The following is a 25,091-nucleotide window of genomic DNA, read 5'->3' as shown; positions in this document are numbered from 1 at the left end:
AAAAGCCCCATTTACACAACATTTTCAAATGGAAACACAAAACTTTTATAGCGTTTCTGGGGTCCGTTTCCATGACAACGATGCTGGAAGCCACTGAAAATGCAGCTTTTTGAAAATGTCCCGACTCTGTAGTTGGCGGAGACGGTGCTACTGGGCACGTCGCAGTAAAGAGTTCTTCTGCACATGCTCAGTAGATGAACCATCAGAACAAGGTTTCCTCCAGAGTGTCATGACTCCCAGTCCAGATTCTCCTGGGACTTGGTAGTTTTATTTTGACAGTCACCGTAATAACAATTCAACCTGGTCGTCTGTCCACTACAAGGTCCGTGTTCCCCAGTGTTAATGTTTAGAGCTCATTGGTCCCTGCTGTGTGTGTGTTGTTTCATTACAAAAACAAAGAGCAGCACCAACTAGTGGCTCAACGTGAAAACTACATCGTCTTTCGCAGTTCTGCTTTCAGTAGAAATGGACAGTGTTTTCAAAAAGTTGCTGTGTAAATGTGAAACTTTTCCGAAGGAACAACCCAAAAAGCATTGCGTTTTGACTTGAATGGTAGTTGTGTAAATGAAACAAGGCCCCGGAGTAGGAATAAGTAGAGTAGCTTAAAGGATTAGAGAGAGAGAACTACGGTAAACACTGCAGAATACAGGAGTCAATGAGGCTGCAGGTCCTAAAAATATATGTTCAAGTATATGATGGGTGTTATTTTGAAGAGAAACTCGGGGGTGTGATCGGTTGACGAGCCTCAATTTGTTGCAAAGCTCCCTGCTTTGGCGTTTTGACGGTTTCTTTTCACAAAGTTGTGTGATTCTGACAAATATGACATATTGCACTTTAAAAACTTTAAATATTCTTCATAGCTGTCGTGTATTTGCTGCATTTAATCACCAAAACATCATTATTGTAAATGTCCACACACACACACACACACACACACACACACACACACACACACACACGCACACTTATTTGAAGTGAATTTATTAAAAATACAATGGAGACTAATTTAAATCAGAAAATAACAGTTTTTTGACTGTACGAGAATGACAAAATAAAAAGGACAAGAAGAACGATCCTTTTTTCTTGGGCACCAAGAGGTTAACAAAAATATGTTGTGATGTGGAGAAAGGCTCGCTTTAAAGCAGAAATCAATACTTGGCACGAGAGTTGGGATGCGACCGCACGGTGAAGCTCCGTGAAGGAGGCTTTGAAATCCCTTCAGCTACATGATACCTGGTCTCTGCTCTACACCTCCCTCCCCCTGGGCCGGACCAAAGACTTTCCTCATACAAAAGATGAAGACGTCATTCTTTTAGGGTTCATTTCCGGGTCACAGCTCACAAAAGGAGCGCTCCATTTGAATAACAAATGAGACATTTTCAAAGTTGACGCCGAATGGCAACTTTTACATTTAAAACAGACGTCTGTGGCAGCTGGTTTCCTCTCAGACATGAAAGCACTGATCTGTTGAAGATACCCGGTCGACTGTACTGCTGAGCTGGAGACCTTTTCTCCCGGCTTAGCGCCATCTCTCCCCTGCATCTCAATTTTCCCCCTTCGGTTCCCACTTTTTGTCACGGTGTCACAAAGTGTCACCGCTCCGATGAAATGACCCTCAGCTTTAATTTCCTGCTTCTTCCTTTCTTCTTGATCTCATCCTCATCTCCTGCTCCCCGATAACTCGTGACTCACTCACCAAAAATGCTCTCACACACACACACACACACACACACACACACACACACACACACACACACACACACACACACACACACACACACACACACACACACACACACACACACACACACACACACACACACACACACACACACACACACACACACACACACACACACACACACACACACACACACACACACACACACACACACACACAGTGAGGAGTAAACAATCCCTGTCCTGACCAGTCAAGCCTGGGCTTCCTGGAGAATGTTTGGGCAATGCCCTGGAACTGTGGCTCCATCAAACGCTGTCAGGCACCAATGGATTCTCTGTGTGTGTGCATGTGTGTGACAGCATGTGTGGAAGTGATACGATACAGCCCTGAAATGAGGTTTCAAAGAGAAGAAAACACCAACTAATCACAAATTTTATTTATTTTTTTGCTCCAGTATTTTCCACTCATCTTTTAAAGCCCTAAATTTCTTTCTAAAAGACGTTTTAATCTCAGATTCCTTTGCGTTATATTTTTTTCAGTATATGTGATGCTGAGAGTGGGACCCCGTTTACACGTTTAAGAAATGCCAGAAACAATGTAGTTAGCATGCCAGGCCACGAGTTGGCGCTGTTGGTTGTTTTTGTAATGAAACTACACATGCTGTCAAAAATGTGTATTTTCAGTCCGTTTGAGTACTGTCGTCATGTAAACGGAAACGCAAAAACTCAGCAAACGTTTAGTGTTTTCACCTGAAAACACGTTTAGTGTTTTCACCTGAAAACTATTTTTAAGTTTTAATGAAAACATCTGGTGCAAAACATGTTTCATGCATGTTTTTACAAACTCACCCTGACATCATGGCCTTGAGGCAAGTTTCAGAGCAACAAGGTAGTTAAATTTCATGGCAGCATCACCGACATCTCAGCTCGGGTCTCAGTGTCGTGTCGTGTCGTGTCGTGTCGTGTCGTGTCGTGTCGTGTCGTGTCGTGTCGCTACTCTGAGGAAATCAAAATGTTTTTCTTTGAACCTTTTACAATTTGCTTGGTGGTTTGGTCGGATTGGAGCCCGTTGCAGGCCGGTTTTGACCCACAGGCTTTATGTTTGATACCCCTGCTGTCGAGGTTCTTTATTTAACATATCTATAAGTTATCGTATTCCAAACTATGTGGTTCTAGCTGGATATATAAATTGTGGTTGATTTAAATGGCCCATTTGAATTTGATTGAAAGACGCATTGATACTGGTTTGTAGCATCACTGTTATCCCAATATGTGTTTACTGAAGATGTCCAGAAAATGGGAATGCAGATTATTATTAATTATTATTATAAATTTTTTGCTTCTTTGTTTCCTGAAAATGTGTAAAACAAAAAAAGAAGACACCCCTTCAGACTATTGTTTCCCTATTCACTAAGCATGTGTGGAAGAAATGACTCATGAAGAGGAGAAGAATTTTGAAAAATCAAGAGTGTTCAGAATGTCAGACAAAGCAGTATCATCTTGGGAGGAATAGGTCAAGAATGGCAGTGAACAAAAGTCCACTGCGTTTGCTCTCCAGTAAGATAGTTTGAGGGCTTTACAAGCAGTCATACATACTGTATATCTGCGTGGCTTCACTGCGCTCCAGTGGCTGCGCCCAACGCCCTCACGAGTGTGTCTTTGTGTGTGCTGTGGCACTCATTTGCATGTGTGTGTGAGCAGGCGGATCGATGTAACGGAGACCCTCCAGCCAGAGCTGGGAACCGGCCGTCTTTGCAAACACAGGCATGGTAATTGAGGCGTCAAACCATTTCGTCTTTGTCTCCATCCAAAACATGGAGGGCCAGTTAATGGTCCAGTGGCTGTGAACAATGGGGACCACTCGCAATGAATGCACTGATGCAAATAAAGGAGAAAAAATGATAAGCAGTATTGCTCATTGTGGAGATGATCGGCCTTTCATCATTGAAATACTCGTGTGCATGATAATGTGTTTCTACAGTTCGAGGTTGGATGTATTCACATCCCCATCTACAGACGGAGGTCCTGTCTGCTCGAGCCAAATCCTTCATTCTCCCCGTCCTTACGAAAAAGTTTTCCATCCACACGGAAGGCACCTGCGTCTATATGACACCATGAAAAATATTCAAAATGATGCAGTACATATGCCAGGCCTATAGGTGGTACTGTAACACTGCCATGGAAACACACCAAAAATGGAGACGAAGACATGGCGCATGCACAAATAGAGAAATCGACAAATATAATATCTGGCCTTAATAAACCCAATAGCATCAGTGGCTTCTGCAGCTCGACCAGGCCGCAGGTAGTTCACCATTGGTATTGTTTTTAAGTGATGTCGCGGAGAGGGTCACAGGGTTATCGGGTCGCGGGGTTATCAGGTCAAGAGGTGGGGTGATGACATCATCATTTTCAGCAAATGTGCGTCTTGCACATCCACACATCAATGCCGAAGTGGCGTTTTCAAATGTCTCCACTGTGGAACCCGTTTTCAACAAAACCTGTTTTCAGGCTCCTAAAACGCTGCGCCTGTGGATGATTGGTCAAAAACGATGGCGTTGTCGTGTGGACAGGGTCTGAAATCAGCAGCCTGTGGGTCCATTTACAGGAGAAAAGGCTAAACTTCCATTGTGTTTAATGAGGCATCGTAGCCACTGAAAATGCTACTTTTTGGAAACAGCTCCCAAGGTGGAACTTTTCAAAAATGCTCCGGCTCTGCCTCCATGTAGACGGCGGAAATGCTGCTACTGTGCATGCACACCACGGCCGTATGGCGCTGCCGTGAACGAATAGATCCCATTTCTACACCTGGCTGACTTCATCATTGTGCAGCTTTGCGTGGATCTTGAGAATTGGCCGTGTCTTTAACTCCACGTCCTCCTCAGACAGATATGTCAGGTGACCCTGTGCTTTAATGGCCTGCTTCAGCTTATCAGACCGAGATGCAGCATCCGTGAAGCTATCCATTTGTGTGTGTGTGTGTGTGTGTGTGTGTCGCGGGGGGAGGATGCACAACAAACAATTGCCTCTGTATAAAAATAAATAAAAAATATAAATCCCCCTGGTCAGACATCACCTGTCAAGTGAAATGGGAGAGATGTGGCATGCAGTTGGAGCACTAAGCTAAAATGTACTCCCCTCAATTTATCAGCTTTGCTGAATAAAACATGTAAATATATGATATGAAATACAATAATGATTCAGCTTTCACATCAGGAACCTGTTTACTGCTAAACAGTCGAGGGGGTTTGAGCTTGGCAGGTTTTGTTATGGAGTGTTATGTTTGTCTGCAGTGTCTATCATATTTTGCTGGATCACTGCCTGCACTGATTTGCGACATAGCGCTGCAACAACGTCACTGCTGTCTCTGGGAAACGAGCAACAAAGTCGACTAACCACCTGCGACCTCCAAAAACAGGAATGTACATTTTGAGCTTCCCTATTAGGAGTTGTCACACACAAAGTACGAGCGCAGTGTTGCAATCTCTCACGCTCTGGCATGCTCACTTATGTTCACTCATCCAAGTTCAAGCTCATCATACTATTTGGGTCTTGTTTTGCTGCAGGTTAGTGTAACTACCTCTTAGTTGATGTGCGGTTAGTGATGCTTACACGACCTTAAATGTAGATTGGACTGAGATGCCTTTAGATGACGGCTGACCACCAACAGTCATGTTTTACTGAGACAAAGAAGAAATGATAACTTGTGTTACCCGTTACATGAGCTTAGGAGTGTGAAACATAAGGCCCGTGGGCCAAAACCGGGTAGCAAGAGGCTCCAAAACACCAAGAAGATTGTAAAAAAAAATGTTGTAACAGATTTCTTAAGAGTATCGACAACACCACTGAGAGACCTGAGCTGAGAAATCGGTGACGCTGCCTTGAAAGCCAGCGACCTTGTTGTTATCAAACTAGCCTCAAAGTCAGGGGGATTTTATAAAAACACCCAGAATGCAACATCTCACTGTATTTTGCATCAGAAGGTTTAATTAAAGTTGGCTTTATGTTGAGATTAATGTCATTTTTACAGGGTAAAATTATTATTATTACTGGGTAGTAATTATTTGTTTTGGAAAAATGTAAGCATTTTTATGACATATACTCTGTAGCACAACAAAGAAAAAGTTTAAATTCATTCATTCATAATAATAAATAATGATAACTATTGGCATCATTGTACCAGTGCGGCCCACTGTTGCATCAGTATCAGTATTGTCTTGGATCAGTGATATACCTCACTACGTTCTACTGCTCAATAATCATTGACTGTTATTTCTTTCCAAAATTACAAGAAAGTATGGGGAGGAATATTAATCTGTTTTTACAATCGATATATCTTATTCTGACTAATAACCTCTGTTGATGAGCTGAATGCTTCAAATATTTAGTTATGCACGTTGATTTGGGAAAATATGGCACGTCAGTTATAAGTCACTGGAACCCATGAATTTAAGGAACCAAATCTGAAATGCTGACTGCACTCGACTACTGTTCTGAATAGGAGGATGGGATGTAATCATGCCGAATCAGGTCACCGCAGTCATCACCTGTGAGTCACTTTGCTTTAAAACACAGCAGTCGTGTCCATGGGTGTCCTCGAAATTCTCCGCTGACTGAATAAACATCTTAATTAAGATTAATCGGAGAGAACTGTTCACTACGGCAGTAGAGGTGCTTCAGAAAAGTTGCCATGGCGAAAACGGAGCGCTTTCCAAAAGTTCCACCGATGGAGCCGGTTGCATTCTCACTGACTCTGAGCACCGTTGTTGTCGTGTAAACGGACCCCCCCAAACGCAACGAAAGCTTTGCATTTCCACTTGAAAAGAGGGCCTTAATAATCACCTTTTATCTCCGACATGCTACCTGGTCTCCATTTTCAAAAGTGTTGACAAGCAGTGCTGGTTTAGTTAGAGGGCATTCCTCTAACTTCTCACCAAGCTTCCTTAAAACTGTGAGACCGCAGTTTGATGGTTCCACAGCTCAGACGAGTTAAGCAACCTTGTAGATGATTAAAACATTCATTGTACATTCACTGCATTTATATTTCAGGTGATGACTTGCAAGCAGATAGATGTTCAATTGTTTAGTGACATACCACTCTCTGAAGAAAACCAAAAACTAAATAATGAACACTATACTGATAGCAATAGGAACGGAGGGGAGGAAAACCATCCTTGGTTTGTGCACATGCAGAAAAGATAAAACAAATATATTAGTTTTTGTGAACCGCGTGTCAGCTGTTCCACAAGTGACACCACTTTAACCTCTCATCTCTTTGTTGTTTTAACATTCCTCTCTTCACTGTGTGGAAACTAATTAGACAGCAAAGAAACAAAGACCCCCCCCCCCCCCAAAAAAAGAAAAAAGATCAAAGAAGGTTTTGACCCTGCCAACATTTTCCTCTCGGTGCAGACGGCACCATTATCACACTGCCGTCTTCATGCTGCATATTATCGTGACTGGAGATTGTGTAGTCACATCCATTCTCACACACTCCTTTCAACAGAGGATCGCCTCTTATCGATGGATTACTATAATCTGGATTACGATGGAGTAGCCTGTGACAGTTGATTTAATACGTCATTAAGACTATGGTGTGTATGAAGTGTTTGTACACATGAGCGTGGAAGTGTGTGCTCATGTTACACGGGGCGTTAGAATGAGAGAATAGCAGAATGAGCCATAGGAAGAGGATAATGGATTACTCTAGTGTCTGCGTGTTTTGCCCGTGTGCTCATATCTACCTCCTCCAGATGAGCAGTCCAATTCCCATTGAGAGCAGCATGATGAGGGCGGCCACAGACACCACAACAATGATCACCACCGGACTCTGCTCGCTGGATGCCAGGGCCACTGGGAATAACAAGGCATTCGTCACACACGGGGAACAAAGCGTAACAAGTAACAGATCAATTAACATTCAGGCAATTACTTACAAGAACATTTGTGCAGTAGACATGTTAGGAGTCCTTCACACTCTACATACAATATACAATATATGGAGAGTCAAAAACATTCAGTATACAGAGCGTGTACCATACACACTCTGTGTGTATGGTACACACACTGTGCTCTAGTGGTGTGTTCCTCGTCTGCAGTAATCAGCGTCTATCAAGGTGGTGGAGGAAAGGTTTTCTGTTAGACCAGGTTCATTGGTGAACAAGGGCTCATTGTAGCGGCGTCCATTGGGTCTCCATTGGCAGCCAAAGTTTCCTGATGAACATCTTCCCTTGGAAGTCATACCTGAAAAATTCCAGGAACTAAAGAATCTGCTGCTAACATGTTGGTGGTCCGTGCTCTGATCCCCCCAAAAGCAGCCTGACACATGAATGTTATGGCTGATTGAGCAGTTCAGGAGAAAACATGCTATGGGGGTTGGTTCATCAAGGCTAAACTGATTTATTTACCTGTTAAAAAGCACTGACACTTTCAATATTTGTTAAAATGATGCTCCGGTGTGTTCTACCAGGCGACTGGAGACTCACACAACATTTGAGGGGTGAACCTGCCATGAAATACACGGTGGCTCAGAGGACCAGATATCAACTTGCACAAAGAAGAAGCGTTTCACAGCTTTCTGGCCAAATCGCCAATCTTCTCACGTAATCTCAGAAACAGTCACGTCCCCGTCCCTCCCTATCTCTGTCGCACTAGCGGCACGCCTCCATGTGCGGGCTGGCCAGGCGCCTGCACGAGCGGCCCATCCCAGCCTGCCCGGCGGCGCTAAGAGGAGGGACCGGAGTGTAAGTGAGGAGGAGGAAGGGGGAGAGGAGGCGTGAAACGGCTACTCACATTCGCCAAGTGTCTGCAGCTCCAGGGGGGCGCTGTACGCCCCGTAGTCGATGGGTGGCGAGGAAGAGGAAGAGGAGGAGGAAGAAGAGGAGGAGGATGGAGTGGAGGAGGAGGACGAAGCAGAGGAGGAGGATGAGAGAGGCGAGGAAGACAAGGACGAGGAGGGGGCCGGCGTTGAGAAGGGGCGGATGAGGAAGACGTATGTGGTGCCAGGTTTAAGGTTGTTGACACTAATCCGCGTGGCAGCAGTCTTCACAGTGGAATAACTCTGATCCTTTTGTTCCTGCGGAGACAGAAACTGAAGTGAGAAACAAAGAACGAGGGGAGCGGGAGGAGGAGTGAGACGAGTAGGTGGAATCCATTTGCGAGACGACTTGCGAGAAGACAAATGCGAGGGTTTGTAGTTATTGTTTCACTCACTGAGAGCTTCAGAGTGTCAGATTGGCAGGCCAAGGTGGGAAGTCACACTCTTATTTAACTCTCACTCCATAATAAAAAAGTATTACTCCACGATGTGAAAGGAAGCAACATGTTTTGTACATATAAGAATAGCATCATAAAAAAGCCATTAGTAATCGAAGATCAGAAAAAAAATCTTTTTCCGAACCCTGAAAATATTCAAGGTGTGAAAAAAATCCATGGCATTGCAAAAACACCTCCTCCTGAGAAAACTGTAATGATGTCTTCACCAAACCTGAACTTCATGAAGCCCAAGTGTGTGAAATGAATTCTGTGTCCCTGATTAGGTTAAGACTGACCGGATTTTTTGTTTGTTTTTTTTTTACTTTATTTTGATCATGAACGTCTTTTAATAAAGTTCTGTAACTTTGCATTTTTGACTTCATTTTGTTTCCTGAGAAAAAAATTCTGCACGAGAAACCGATTTTTATTTTCAACTAAACGTCACATTTATCTGAGTCAAGGCTCGAAGCTCGTCTTATATTCGTCTTCCTGCCAATAGGTAACACATACAATGACTCCACCTGGGTGATCATGATTGATTTTGCCTGTTGACTTGAATCCGTCCCTTGTTTTCACTCTGTGTGTCCATAACATGTCGCGCTTCACAGAGCGGAGACAGACCGCAAACCGTTGTTGTGTTTTGGCGTCTGTTTACACAACGGAAAGTGCAACTTTTTGAAAATATTCCAACTCCGTCTCCGTGGAAACGGAGAGAATGCAACTTTCCTGAAACCCTGCGACTGCACACGGGCACCACAGTCGTAGTAAATAGTTCCTCTGCCAGTAATGACGTTGTGCAAACAGGGGCCGAAGTGACTACACGTTTACCACTTAAGCAACTGTCTAAGAAATAAGACAATTTTGATGAAGTATTTTGACAGTCCCGGAAACCCAAAGACTGTTAGTTCAGCCTGTCAGTCTCTCAACTGCTACTTCAGTTCAATTAATTCATTTGGCTTTACGGTGCAACGGAAAGTAAATCAGATGGATGAGCCAGGCACAGTTAAACAAGGGGATTTTATGTAATCGAGAAAACAGGACGAGTCCAGGAGAAATGAAATAGAAAATATGGAGTCGACCTCAGTAGATTTCAGGGAGAAAAACAACACCACCAACAGATCTGACAGGTTCTAGCGTCAGGTCATGAATAAACTGAATTCTTCATCGTGAGTCATGAAGAATGTTAATCATTACCGGTGTCAACAACGTGTTATTTATTATGATTCAGATTGAACACATTTCTTTTTTCATCCAACCAGATTAAACAGTTCAGATGTTTTCCCAGTGAATAAAAGGAACACGTGGTTTAAGAACACTACGGATTAGAGTGAAACTGTTCCCTAAATCAATACGGTGATAAAAAGAAAAGGGGAAAAAAGAGACTCCACAGTGACTAAAGAAAGCAATAGGTTTTACTTTCAGGCACTCTGCAGTGGGATTGCCTTTTTATTTTACAGTCTCACTCTCAGTTATCCATTTATTTCTCATCGTCTTTGTATTCACACGTTTTGCTCATTTAGTCCAGCAAAGTATTTTTTACAAGCATCTTTCCATCTGAACCAAAACACCCTTTCTACCTCCTTTTTTCTCCCCCCCCCCCCCCCCCCTTTTTTTTCTTCATCTTTCCTCAATCGACCCTCTTCTGCATCTCATCCCGGAGCAACGCCGCTAGAAACGGGGGCTTTATTAAATATGTTGAAGCGTAGAGAGAAGAGAAGAAGATGTGAAAATGGGTGTGAGTGTGACACAGTGAAACACAAAGACCTGGCAGCGCCGGAAAAAACACGGCATGTGTGAAGACGGAGAAGCGTAAGTGTGACAGCTGTGGTTTACGTGCATGACAGATTTACTGTGAGGACTACGACTGTCGACGGGGCGGCCACAATCTGACTAAGTGCTGCGCTAAATGAGCGCGATAAGGCCGATGAAATTACAGAGGTAATCCATAAAAGCTAAATAAATGTAGCAGTCGTATAAAGTCTGGTTGATACATGAACGGCCTCTGGAAAGCTCTTTTTGTTCGACACACTGATTTGATCTCAGACCGCTTCAGGTCAAAAATGAACAATGTTTGACGATTAACAGATTAAAAATGTCTTAAATGTAATTTGTCACTTTCAAATTGAATGACTGTTTTTCTAAAATACACAATAATTAGATTATTTTAAACCTACTTTTGGACTAACGCTACACACTTATATTGACTACGGGCTGAATTTGAAGCGTATTTGTTGAGATATTGGATCCGCCTGTTAAGTAATAAAGCTTGATAATTGTCTGTTCTGCTTTCATGTAAAACAGAGTCCATGTAGGATGTGGGGAGGTGGTTTGCAGCAACGCATTACCTTTGCATATTATTTGCATATGCATATAACTATGGTATCAGCAAGTAGTGAAAGGTGAGTACTCGTACTAGTTCTATAAAAAAGAGGTAAGAGTTTATCCCCAGTTCAAATTCCTTCAATTTGTCAGCGTTTTTGGAAATGATTAGGAAGATATTAGGCACGGACCTCAAGTGACCCGCGGGCCACCAGTTGGCCAAACAACAGAAACATAGAAAACACACATTTCTTAACAGTTAACTCAATTAAAGAGTTTATTAAATAATCGAGAAGGATTAGTAGAGGTAAAAACAAGATTAAAAACAGCAACAACACAAATGGCTGGCTTTACCTTCTCGTAGTATTTGACTTCATATTCAGTGCGGCTGCTGTTGGGGTAAGACGGCTCCCTCCACACCAAGGTGATGCTCTTCTGCTCGATCTTCTCCGCTCGCAGCTCACTGATCAGAGACGGTGCTACAGAGGAAGAGGTGGAGGGGAGAGAAAAGACCAGAAACCTCAGTTTGGGGGGTCTCCTCCCTCATTCATTATAGATAGAATAGCTTAAGGAAGTTTGTGAAGGACATCAGAAAGAGTCTTAACACTTGTGTATTTCCAATTTTTGCACAAACTTTGACCACGAAGGTCGAGGGGGTGAAACAGAATTCTCAAACACAGAGAAATAAAGAATGATGTGTTGGAAATAGAGTATACCCATGATGCATTGTTGGATCCAAGGTAAGCGCGGAGGAATGTGGATTGTGTGCATAAAAGGACACATGAGAGAGTGCAAGAAGAGGAGCCAAGCACACGAGGACAGAAATAGGTGAGTGAGAGGCAACAGATTAATTATTCAGGCTGCAACACCTCTGAATGGATAACTTCATCATACTGAAAATCCCCGGGCGTACAATTCCTGGCCTGCCTGTTCACCGGGGCTCCTCAATAGATCAATGCTGATGTGGATTGACTGACGTGTCCGTATCGACATGGGACGGACGGATGGAGACGCTCTTAATCTGAACTCTCAATTTCCTCTTCCAAGTCTCTCAATTAAACTGAACTTTTTCTGACTCCTGTCCAGGAGAGCTGCTGCGCTGAAATTCACCCAGACGAACATCTCTTCCCTCTCAGGGCCCGTTGACATGACACGTTAAACAAAATAACTCTGTACTGCACAGTTAAACACATGCACACCCTGCCAGACACACCCATTTTCCTCACGGAATACAAAGAAGTCCACCAAGTCTTGGTAGGAAAAAGAAAGAGAGACATGAACAAACAGACAGATGGAGGTGGACAGTGAGCGGCAACATGACACAGACACATCAAACGGCTTTCATTTGATTTGATTCGCTGCTTAAAATGGATGTAAAATCCTCCTGTGTGAGAGGAGGACCAAAGGGGATGCAGATCGTACTCACTAACGGGTCGTTTTTTTTAAGAAGGGAACAGCGATGAGTGGAGAGAGAAAGGAGCAACAGTAAATCCACATCCAAGGGAGAAGTGAAAATGGTTTGATTGAAAAAAAAAAAAAAAAACCAGATGACAAGTGTGCAAGTGAATGTTGGGAATAATTGTCACCCTGTACACAGAAGAAGAAATGCCCTGAATCCTCCTATGCCAGGAAGCCCAGCACTAATAGCCTTGATAGCACCACTCCTCCCAAACAAAAGGCCTCACCAGTGAGAAAACTGCCCCCCTATTATTTTCTTAGTGTTTTTGAGTGACAACCTATTTTGCTACTTCATTAAACATGGCATAATTAGCACTTAAGCAGAAGTGGGTGGCGCTTGCTGATTCTCATACGATGTGTAGGCTGTCATTTGTTGACGCTCAGTCAGAGCATGGAGCTGCAATGGAGTTGTTGGGGAAGCCGCCGTTGCATCTTTCGTCACGAGTTGCCGTTTGCTTGTGATCCGAGGCCCCGTTTACACAATAACCTTTCCAGTAAAAAAAAACCGCGTCATTTTCATTTCGGAAAAGTTTCACGCTTCCACGTTTTGAAAACAATATCTGTTTCCATGGCAACAGTACCGCGCTTCTGTTTGTTTCGAAGAGTTCCACCTTGGGAGCCGTTCTTGAAAAGTTCAATGACGCCGAGAACCGTCGTCATGGAAACGAACCTCAAAACAAAACAAATGTTTTGCGTTTTCACTCGAAGAATGTCGTGTAACAGGAGCCTCATAGTTTTACCCTCCTCTTTCAAGTGTGAAGCTTCTATGAGCACTAATTTAGTAAGAGTTTTTTTTTTTCTAATTAATTATAGTTAATTTTGATTATTAGAACAAGATCAAGCAGCAAAGAGTTTGATCCAGGACATAAATAAGAAGCAAGCACGGAAACGTTTTAAAACTACTTAACATAATCATCTAAATTGTTCATGAAACATTAATCATGATCATTTAGCGGCATTTTTACACACAGATTTGAGTTATGAAGTTATTTCAAATATAATCTCCACACAATGTGGATCAAGCACAACATGTAGACGTGTACACAGTAAGGGAGAAGGAGAAATGCAGAGGAGGAGGAGGAAAGGGAAATATGCTAATGAACACAACACAAGAAGGTAAATAAACACAAGCAGAGCAATTATTCTTATTGATGAATGAATCTGTACAGGCATTTATTATGTAGATTATGGTATAGAGGAAACAGGCTGGGCTAATAGAAAATAAAGGAATTAGTTCCACAGTCTGTGGAAATAAGGAAGAAAATAGACCGAGTGTGGAAGAAAATGACTGGACAAACATTAAACATTCAGGAAAAAGCTCCTTAGTAAGATAATGAAGAGTAAAAGTGAGGCTTAAATAGACACTCCGGTGTTTCTCAAAGCTTCTGCCTCCTAAATACTGAAAGAGACTCAGCCAAAGATACTAAACCCAGAACACAGTGTCAACCTGCTCTGCAGGCTATTGTTTGCTATTCTTTCCTTCCTTGTGTGCTGAATTATGCATCAGACTGCTGCCTGCCTCCAAACTCCAGATTACATCACAGCTCAATCTGACACACAAAGAACACGTGTGCGCACACACACACACACACACACACACACACACACACACACACACACACACACACACACACACACACACACACACACACACACACACACACACACACACACACACACACACACACACACACACACACACACACACACACACACACACACACACACACACACACACACACACACACACACACACACACACACACACACACACACACACACACACAAAGGGATGAAAATAAAAAAACAACACAGTACAAAGGTTAAAGTAGTTTTTCCACATCTGCAGCTGCCAAGGAGAGAGCTGGAGCTCGTGTATCAGACAAACGAGCGAGTGAGCGAACTAGTGTGAGGATTTACAAACCCGCCAGGCACATGAAGTACTGCAGACGGTACGTACTTTATACACATTGTTTGCAACATTATCTACCACTGTGGTTAATGCAGTCTTGGTGGCCTGGAGAGTCTCCAGGGCAAAAAGTTTGGGACACATTGGTCAACCAAATGTCTCCCTGAAACAGAAGCCAGTCCATCTATCTTATGGAGTCAATCCCAGCTGACTATGAGTGAAGGCAGGACACCTCCTGATACTGTATATCCTGGACGAGTCATCACAGAGGGACAACCACACACTCAACTTACACTGAATTAACCTGAGAGTAAACCGACCAACAAAAATGATCGTAAGCTGAAACTCCAACAGATCTGATCTATGATGCGAGCGCGCTAACCACTGCGCACCCTATAATCACCACTGTTTGTCTTTAATTGACCACTATCGTACTTTCATGTCTGCCAGGCTCCAATTACACGACAACGTTTCAAGTCAAAATTCATCGTCTTTGCATTTTCATTTCAGAAAAGTTCCGCCATTACATGGAAACCTTTTGAAAACGATGTCCATTTACAGTGAAACTGCAGAAACATTGTAAAAGATGTAGTTTTTTTTTTTAATTGGGCCACTAGTGGCCACAGACACACGTGCAGCAATACGTTCTAAATATTAACAATAGGAGTACACGGACACCAAGTTGGATTGTCATTACGGTGACTGTCAACTATAAAACTCCCAAGTCCCAGGAGAATCTGGACTGGGAGTCATGACACGACGGCGGACACATTGTTCTTATTGTCCATCTACTGAACTACTTTCTACCGCCGTGATGTGCATGCACAGGTCCCCATCTCTCTACAGCCCCCAGCCTGTACACCGGGTCCTCACAGGGGTGTGTGCTCAGTCCTCCTTTGTAGTCTGTACTCACGGCTGTGTCAGCACCCACCCAGACAACACCGTCGTCAAATTGGCTGATGACATCAAAGTGGTGGGGCTCATCTCCAACAATGATGAGACTGCTTACAGAAACGAGGTGCCGATGCTGGTGACATGGTGTGAGGGCAACAACCTGGTCCTAAACACCTCTAAGACCAAAAAACCGATTAGCTCCAACTTAAAAAGGGAACTGTTGACTGTCTTCTACCGCTGCTCCATTGAGAGAGTCTTGTCATACTCTGTGTGGTTCTCCGCCTGCATGGTGGCCCACAGGAAGGCAATTCAGAGGGTCATTAAGACTGCCCAGAAAATCAGTGGTCACCCTCTCCCCTTCCTGGAGGACCTCTTCAGAACCCGCTGTCTCAGGAGGGCTCGCAGTATTCTGAGAGATCACACACACCCAGGACACCGGGTGTTTGACCTACTGGATTCAGGGTGCTGAGATCAGGCACCAACTGACTCAGGGACATTATTTCTTTTCACAGAGTGGTAACTCTCATTAATGCACAATGAGCCACTTTTGCTAATACTGAGCCACTTTTAAAAGTGCTTATTTCCTCTTATATGATACAAATATTTATTCTTATAGGATTGTACAGTCTGGCAGTGTTGATGCATTGGGTGGGTTTAATGTATAGTGATGTGTGAGTGAAATGTTTCTGCTTATCATTGTATGTCCTTTTTTATTTTACTGGCACCGCGGTGGATGAGGGGTGAATTTCATTTCATTTTCATCTATCCAGCTTATCTATCTAGCCATCTATCAGTAGCAGCGTTTTCTGCCGTCTACACAAAGACGGAGCCCAAGCATTTTCAAAAAGTTCCCCCTTGGGAGCGGTTTTCAAAAAGTTGCGTAATCAGTTTCTCTGAGCACCATTGTTGTGACACCCAAGACGCTCCAAAGACTTTGGGTTTTCATTTAAAAATGTTGTTGTGTATAAAGGGCCGTAATTCAAGACTCTAAATTTGCCCATAAAAAAACAACAAATTCCTGAATTTATAAAATAAATTGAAACAGACCCATTGTGCACTAGTTGCAATATGAAGCGTTTTCACTTCATACACAGATTCATCTGTTTCTGGAGACGAGTGGAAGCGACAATGCTACATCCACCACTTCAGCACACAAGTCTGTATGGCAGGAAATGCTGGGTTTGGCTCTGTATTCCAGAGGAAGAAATCGATGCCTGCCATCTGAAAATGGTTTTCAGACCCACACATATACACACACACAAAGAGACACACACACACACACACACACACAATTGCACAATGATTTTCGCAAGTAATATAGAGGAGGTGATGGCCTTGTGGGCAATAAGCCTCTCCAGTTCTGCTATGGAAGAACGCAGCAGACGGTTTCAAATCCTCATCATGCCGCCGAAATCACACGGCAGACACACTCATCACGAAGATATACAGCCTCTGATGTGATCTGAGATGAAAGCTTTGTCGTATACATACCAGTCACTGCTGCACGTAATGGACTTTAAAGAACCGCTGCAATGATACAGAAATAAGGCATGGGGAAAGGCAAGGAAACTTTGTGTGGATAGCACCTTTCAGCAACAAGGCAATTCAAAGTGCTTTACATCAACAAAGGTGGGCATTACCAGAAATGATGGAGCATATAATAGAAGGCAATACATGTCAAAAAGACCAAGCATTGCTACGCGGTATAACTTTGAAAGTTGTGGAAACCAACACAGAGGACTTGTGAAGACCTCTAAAATGAATTCTTTTCTTAAACTTTGGAGATTATTCAGATGTCAAATACATTCGCATGAGGCATAGCCAAATACTTTATTTACAGGAAGAACTCTCTCATAGCCAATTGTGTCAGAATGTGCATGTTAACTAACAACCACGTCTTTAATTAAAATTGAAATGATGCGGTTTGTAGGCAGTGTGCCATAACTGTCACACCAAAGCCTATTTCATAGCTCTGATGACTCACTATGATACTTACAACAGGCTCTGTTCCAACAAGGTGTTTTATTGAAATGATTGTTTTATAGCCCACTTTTTAATGTGTTTACCATTATATCAGGGGAAAGGAAAACCTCACCCACCCAAAACTCCAAGGCATCATGGCCTACTTTATTATTCATATTTATTATTTAGGTTCCACTCATGCAATATTTCAAAAGAAAATGCTTCGCTGAAAAGGTTTCCCATTCACGTGGCAATGTCGTTTGAACGTTGTTTGAAAATGTTAGTTTCTACGGAAACGGCAGATATGCTGAAAGCGGTGTAGTTAACATGTTGGGCCACTAGTTGGTGCTCTTTGTAATGCAGCCACACACATCACATATGCATGCAGAGAACAATATGCTATAAATATTAACAATGGGAGAACGCAGACATTCTCATGGACAGACGACCAAGTTGGATTGTGATTCCGACGACTGTCGACTATAAAACTACCACGTCCAGGAGAATATGGACCGGGAGTCATGACACCATGGAAGAAACATTGTTCCGATTGTCCTTCTACTGAGCATGTGCAGAACAATTAGTTACTGTGGCCGTGGAGCGCATGCACAGTAGCAGCTTTTCAGAAAAGTTGCGTTTTCCCCGTTTCAATGGAGACGAGCATTTTAAGCGTTTTCAGTGGCTCCGGGCACCGTTGTCGTGTAAACGGACACTCAAATCACAACAGGAGGTTTCCGTTTTCACTATCACGCGGCCTTGGACTGATGAAGCGTGGGCTGCATGTTTGTTGTCGTACTTGTTGTCACAGGGAGAATTTCATCGGTTTGAATCCAGGTCTGTGAATTGTGTGTGTTTGCTTGTTCTTCCTGTACATGCCTAGGTTTTCTCCACTTTCAGTCCAAAAAATGTGTCTGCGAGGTAAAATGCGTGTTTGAGAGAGTTTGGCTGTATGTCTCTGTGTGACGCACTGGTGGACCGTCCAGGGTTTAACCCGTCTTCGCCCAGTTATCTGAACAGCTCCAGCGCCTCCCAACCCTCAACTGAACAAAGTGGTATAAAAGGTGGATTGATGGACTACCTGGAGCTGCCAGTGCAGAAACACTGACGGTAATGTGGCAGCTCTCGGTGGCAGGTGCACCTATGAATAGGCTCTGGCTCAGAATGGCACCTGCTGCTGAAGGCTCCTGCATCCACGTGTGCAGAAGTCGCTGAGGTGCAACTGGCATCTCTGTTCCGTTATCAAAGGAGACAGGTGGAGGAGCTGCTCTCCCCAGGGGCGACACAACATCTCGCAGTCATTCCCAACTTTTTTCCCCTCACACGGTTCCTCTCTCGCAGTGTCTCCGTCTTCTTATCTCCCCATGGCGCCGACGCGGCTCGGTCGCCGTCTCCGTTCTCGGGGGAATCCGTCGTTTCCCCGCAGGCCTGTTTCGTGCCTCTGGTGAGATGACATCCATCTTGTCAGGAAGAGGTTTCATTGTTCTCGCAATCTCCACCACGTGTAAAACCCCCATGTGCCCACGCGTATTAAAAACGGTGAGCGAGTCAGTAATGAAGAGTCGAGGAAAGCCAGGAGCGATGGGAAGAGGGTGTCTGTCAGGAATGCTCTTGTTCAAAGGGTTAAGAGGAGGCAGCAAAGCCAATCCCTTCGGGCACAGCACCACTGGCTTCTTCCTGGAGTTAAACGAATCGTGCAGCGGTTTAGATGACTGACAGCCGAGCAGCAGGAACGCTTACTCCCTTTTGATTTGGTTCCCCTGGGCTTTTATCAAGTTATCGTATCTGTGGGTTCCAAAATCCCAGTGGAGCCGACTTTAGTGATGTCATTTACGTTTCAATGACTTCATAAATGTAATGCTGTCATGTTTTATTGTACCGACTCCAATTCAATGGAAGCACTTTTCAGATCTGATGCTTTTTTGCACCCAAATTTCAAATCAAGTAAAAAAAAAGCTCCACAACATTGTTAAGGGATCATCCGGGCAGATGTGACCAAACCACAAACCACACATATTCTGGTCCTGTGCAAAAATACAGCCTTTCTGGGAGAGTACACACTCGGCTCTTGGTCACATTTTAAGTCATGACATACCCCCAAACCTGCTTGGGCCAGATCATAAAAACTGGGTGTCAATAATAGAAGACATTTTCATTCCGGAGAAACCTGCATACAAGTTGATAATTTAAGAATCCAGCAACAAACAAAAGATTCTTTTACAACTTCAAATCATAAGAGGACTTAAGTATCCTACATTCCCAACCGTTTGTTAAATTGATGTTTGTTATTTTTTGTTAAGTTTCGTGTTTTTGAGTTAAATGTACATGTAAAATAAAATAAAGTGGAGAAAAACTAAATGTATGCTAATATATATGTGTACATCAATCTGACATGTTATATACCTATTTGCTCAGTTTGAAAAGAGTAAAACTGAACAAAATGACTTTCTAGTTCACAAATTTCTAATTAACAAAGTCTGTTAATAGATAACTATTCTCAGTGGATGCGTTGGCATGGTACCAGTAATTGTTATTAACTCATGATGATTAATTTGAAAGAAATAAGCTTGAAGGGAACTTAAATTCAACATTTCAGATACATTTTCAAATGGTAAATAGACATCAAATACGAAGGGAATTTTCACAGATGAAGCAGTCTCATTTATATAAATGGCAATATTAAATGGCTGCCATGCAAAGTGCTCGACATCCATGAGAAGCAACTTCAGTATCTTCAACATGTGGTCAGGGCGAAACAGCTGATCGAAGCACCAACCTGCTCTTCAACTGAGCCACAGCTTTTTAATTACATTTTACAAGAGGAAGAAATGCTGAGAACATTTAAAACTATTCTGTTCAGACTTTATTTCACTTTCCCCGGGAACCTGCTTGATCAGCAAGCAGCCACCTCGACGCCTCGTCCCAAATAATACTAAAGTTTTTCCTCTCAAACCAAAACGAGAGAATATTTAAGGACAGGCGAGAAGAGAAGAAAGGGTGAGTCGGGGACGTGAGAGGCGGAGGAAGAGGGGAATATGACTGCGGTTCAGGGGCTGATGTGATATTTATTATTTGCGGTTATTATCAGTCAGAATATGAGGGGGGGGGGGGGGGGGGCATGTTTGCAGGGATGGAGTCTTGTCTAGGTTTCACACACACACACACACACACACACACACACACACACACACACACACACACACACACACACACACACACACACACACACACACACACACACACACACACACACACACACACACACACTTTTGACTATAAATGGGAAGAATTGTGCAAGGAGGACACCTGCATGGAGCGAATTTCCATCTAAACAACTAAATTATACGTTTCAGGGACTTGATCCACCTTGGTGGGTGTGTGTGAGTCTAAATGTGTATCAGCAGAGCGAGTCTGAGTGCTGGCTTGATTAAATGTGTCAGTCAGGGGGTGAGTGGGCGGGAGGAAGACCGGAAGCTGGACAGAAAGGTCTCTTGCTGGATGGCATTTTCACAAGGGTCTGATAACTATGATCCACTTGTGCAGAAATACCGGGCTGAGTATTCTCCCGCTACAAACACAAAGTATTTCTGTACGTCCAGTGATTTTCATCTGACTTGCACGTCGGAAACACACATATAACTTGCTGACGTTACCTTTACAAAACTTTCAACTCAGTCAAAATCAGCATCTCACACTCTCACCAGCAGAGATGGACTTGCTAAAACATCTGAACACTCGTCGAGGGCGGTGTGTGTGCTTCAGCCTGGAGGTACAGGCACGGTCTGATCTTGCCATGTCCGTTAAGCCAGACAGCCTCTGCCCAGAGCGTCCAGCAAATGAAAACACAGACACACTGAGAAACACTGAACCAGGTCTGCTGCAGGAGGTTGGCTGAGGAGGTGAAGGAGGCTCTATCTGTCCTGACAGGCTCACAAGGCGAGGCAACGCTTTTACACACATGCACACACACGGAGATGTCCTCACACTTCACCATAACGCAGCCTGTCAGCTGCTGTCCAACCTGTTGGTCCCATTATGTATAATATTAGAATACTGCGAGAGTACAACGGCACAACCTCGAGTGAAATGCAGCTTTAATGCAATGTCTACACAAACACAAACTATGATTATCTCCAGAGGGTGGAAATACAAATACTTACTGTAACTATGTAACTGTAATATCTGGAATTGAGCACATCCAATAGTTCAATTTAATTTATAGCAATATTCTGCTGCCAAAAGACACAAGGAAACTTTAAGAGCAGCTTTAAAAGCCAACGCTTCAAATGAAAACGCACCGTTTCTGCTTTTTCATTTCAGAAAGGTTTCACATTTATATGAAAACCTTCTGAAAACAATTTCCGTTGACACGGAATTGGTGTAGTGAGCATGACCACTAATGGGTGGTGTTACTAACATCAACAATGACAGTACTTGGACATTCTAGTGGACATACAAGCAAGTTCGATTGTTATTACGGTGACTGTCAAAATAAAACTACCAAGGGCCGCCATTTCTCTCTCCAGATTCTCTCTTTGTAGGCTTATCTGTGTGTACATTGGAGACATTTGGAAAAAAAACACGTGAAAACTTAAAATTAGGAGTTTTTGCCCCCCGCCCACTTCTTGGTGGAGAATTTCTGATTTAGTCCACCGATTCTAAACATGCACACAGTTATTTGTGTAGTCATTTGCTCTCCTACGTAGATATTTCAGATGTAGCTGAAAAAAATTATTCATATTCCTGTGAGCTTTACCTTTACACTAAAAAGAAAGTACACATTCAATTAAGGATAATTATCGTATTCATGATATCTAGAAAAAAACTAAAAACTACCACAAATCAAAAAAAGATAGACTTTGCAGGCAATCCAAGTCATATATATTTATCTATATAGACGGTTTCTTCTGCAGCACGACCATCCAGTCACATCCAATCAAAAACACACAGTAACACTAAAGTCTGCTTGGAACGAAAAAGAAAAAAAAAAACATCTCGCTGTACATTTTTGAGAATCCTGCAGCTATGCAAACATCGTCACAAAAAATATAAATGGAATTCCTCCATCAAGTGAATGAGAGACAAACAGAACACGCACAATAGCAATATAAAAATGTAAACACACTTGGAGTGCAGAGAAAAGTGTAAATACACACAGTCTCGCTCAGACATACACTGAATATGGCGCGTGTGAAAAGAAGTCCGTATAAAAGATGCACGGAGAATGAGAATGAGGCGTGTGATGCTGGTCTGATGAGCTGAACTGCCTGTCACCCTCCTACTGTTGCATCAGAGAGGAGTTTGCTGTCATTCAGACAGACAGCTGCATCTCCTTTCTGGCTTTCTTTGGCTCAGCGGGGGGCCGCCGCCTTCCCCCTCCCCTCGGCGACAAACTACACGGAAAACAAAGACGGGAAACGCACACACACACAAACACAATAAAAAAAACCTCGCCAGGTATTAGACCGAGAAAATAAGAGAGGATTCAGAAGTTTGAACAGTCCTTTCTCGTTTCTTTGCAATGATCAGAATTTAATTTTTTTTGCCTCCTGAAAGGTTTTTGCTTCAAAGAAAAACTCTCCAAAAAAAACAAAAATAAAACACTCTGATTACGAGGATAAGATTATGTCTGCGTGTCATCAGCTACCTCCGAGCTTTGCTTTTCTTCCAAAGTGAACCACGCAATTCCCTGAACAACAAGAAACACCCCGCAAATCCACACACCGAGTACACACACCGAAGACTCTCAGAGTGCCTCTTCATAGACTCCAATTATAAGCCAAGAGGTAGGCAATTAAAATTCCCATCACAGGCCGACAAAGCATCTTAAGTGGCTGGGCTATAGTCCTGAAAAGTAGCTTGATGACTCTATTCATTTTGTGCCTGCTGAAGCCTCACCTTCCCATCACTTCTAATTAAGGAGGCAAAAAGGATCCACACACGGGGCTGGAGGCGGGGATGATTGGGGGGGTAGTAGGGGGCTATTGGAAAACGAATGACAGAGAAGCAGAGTTTTGTGTGTTGACACCTGAATAGCCTTGATTCAGCGAAGAGGCTTTGTGACAATGGAGGAAAAGTATCATCCGCTATTAATTATGACTCGTACTAATGAATATTCTAGTAGTATTTGGAAATTAATCAAAATTTTTTTGAATCAAATGAATCATCAGTTTATCTGCTCGACCGACATGTATTCTTTTTTTTGCCGTTCCTCGTACTCCTAGTTTGTTTCCGCCGACAGGATTTGGCCTGCTGAAATATAGAAGGAACTGTTTATACGTGACAAAACGTTTTAGATTCTCCGTTTACACCACAACGGTCCTCAAAGTCACTGAAAACAAAACTTTTTTCTAACGGCTCTCAAAGGGGAGCTTTTTGGAAACGCTCTGACCACGCCTTTTATGGGAAAGAGGGAAACGTTTTCTGAAAAGCTGCGACTGTGCATGCACATGCCGGTCGTAGTGAATAGTTCTTCTGCACATGCTCAGTAGACGGACGATGTTTCCTCCAGAGTGTCATGACTCCCAGTCACTTTAACTCCATATTATGCTGCATCGAGAACGTGTTCATTCATTTAACTTGTACTGTACACACACAAAGGAAAACAATTATGCAGTCCACCTTCAAAATGCCTTGCAGGAGTTTTTGTTGGTTTTTTTTTAAACATACTTGCTACTTGGCTGTGTTTATCTGACAGCCACATTTATTTTCCAGTTGAGGGTTTAACAATGTATTATTCAAGGCTTTTCAATTAGTTTGCAGTCTTTTGTGCTGAGTAACATTTTCTCCACATTAGAGACTTTAATAATCAGACCACTATTGATTTCTTATACTGTTAATCTGGGATCTAATATGTACTTTCAATTGTTTGTGGTTGATTTATTTTTTAAACTGTTAAGTTGTGCAAAAAGTAATTTTGTTATCATTCAGTCAACGAATTTTCTCACAAGCAGTGAACTGTTTAGACCAGGCTTAAAAAAAACCTACAGAATTCTCACATATTGAGTGTGAAACTCACACAATTAAAGATAAACTTACATGCACAGTACACAACCACAGACCCCCAAGAAATAAAGGACATTTCTTGAGAAGTTTGACCAATGGTGTCAAACACATTTTAATGCAGGAGCCACATACAGACCAATTTCACCTTGAAAATAGTGCCATTAAATTTAAACTTTTAATGGTAAACTATAATGGTTGAATTTTGCAGCCTTCTGCATGCATGTTTTTACAAAATCACACTGACAAACTGTTCAAAAAGAGAGAGAAAAAGAAATGTTTTCTTTGCTTCCATTTCGGTGGTTTGTCCAGATTGGAGCCTCTTGCTGGCTGGTTTTGGCCCCCAGGCCTTATGTTTGACACCCCCGGCGTAGCAGCTCTCACTATGAATCAGTAAGTCTCTGCAACCATCTGTAACCTTTACGATCTTACATTTTATTGTATCTGGCTGACATAATTACATTATATCAACTCCAGCTGCTCTACAAACAGGTTGTAAAACTTTGTGTTTCACTGAAATTAATATTACCTCCTCCCACCTCACATTCGCTTTTCTTTCCTTTTTAACCCACTTTTCCTCACGACTCGCACTTTGATTATTATTATTATTACAGTT

General features: G+C 42.8%; 1 protein-coding gene across 1 annotated transcript in view; it reads right to left on the bottom strand.

Annotated features, from left to right (window-relative positions):
- The window catches only part of epha10 (EPH receptor A10), a gene marked incomplete at both ends in the record, with an annotated part of 179,559 nt that overhangs the window by 25,941 nt on the left and 128,527 nt on the right, over positions 1-25,091 (bottom strand). The window contains 3 exons of the mRNA XM_080485678.1: positions 7,425-7,533; positions 8,473-8,755; positions 11,608-11,732. Coding sequence (XP_080341804.1) covers positions 7,425-7,533; positions 8,473-8,755; positions 11,608-11,732 — 517 coding nt within the window. The remainder of the gene's footprint in view (positions 1-7,424; positions 7,534-8,472; positions 8,756-11,607; positions 11,733-25,091) is intronic.

The sequence above is a fragment of the Lipophrys pholis genome (genome assembly GCF_963383615.2).
Source record: "Lipophrys pholis genome assembly, chromosome: 17".
Classification (NCBI taxonomy): domain Eukaryota; kingdom Metazoa; phylum Chordata; class Actinopteri; order Blenniiformes; family Blenniidae; genus Lipophrys; species Lipophrys pholis.
Note: the sequence above shows the minus strand (reverse complement) of the source record. Positions and strands in the feature narration are given on the sequence as shown.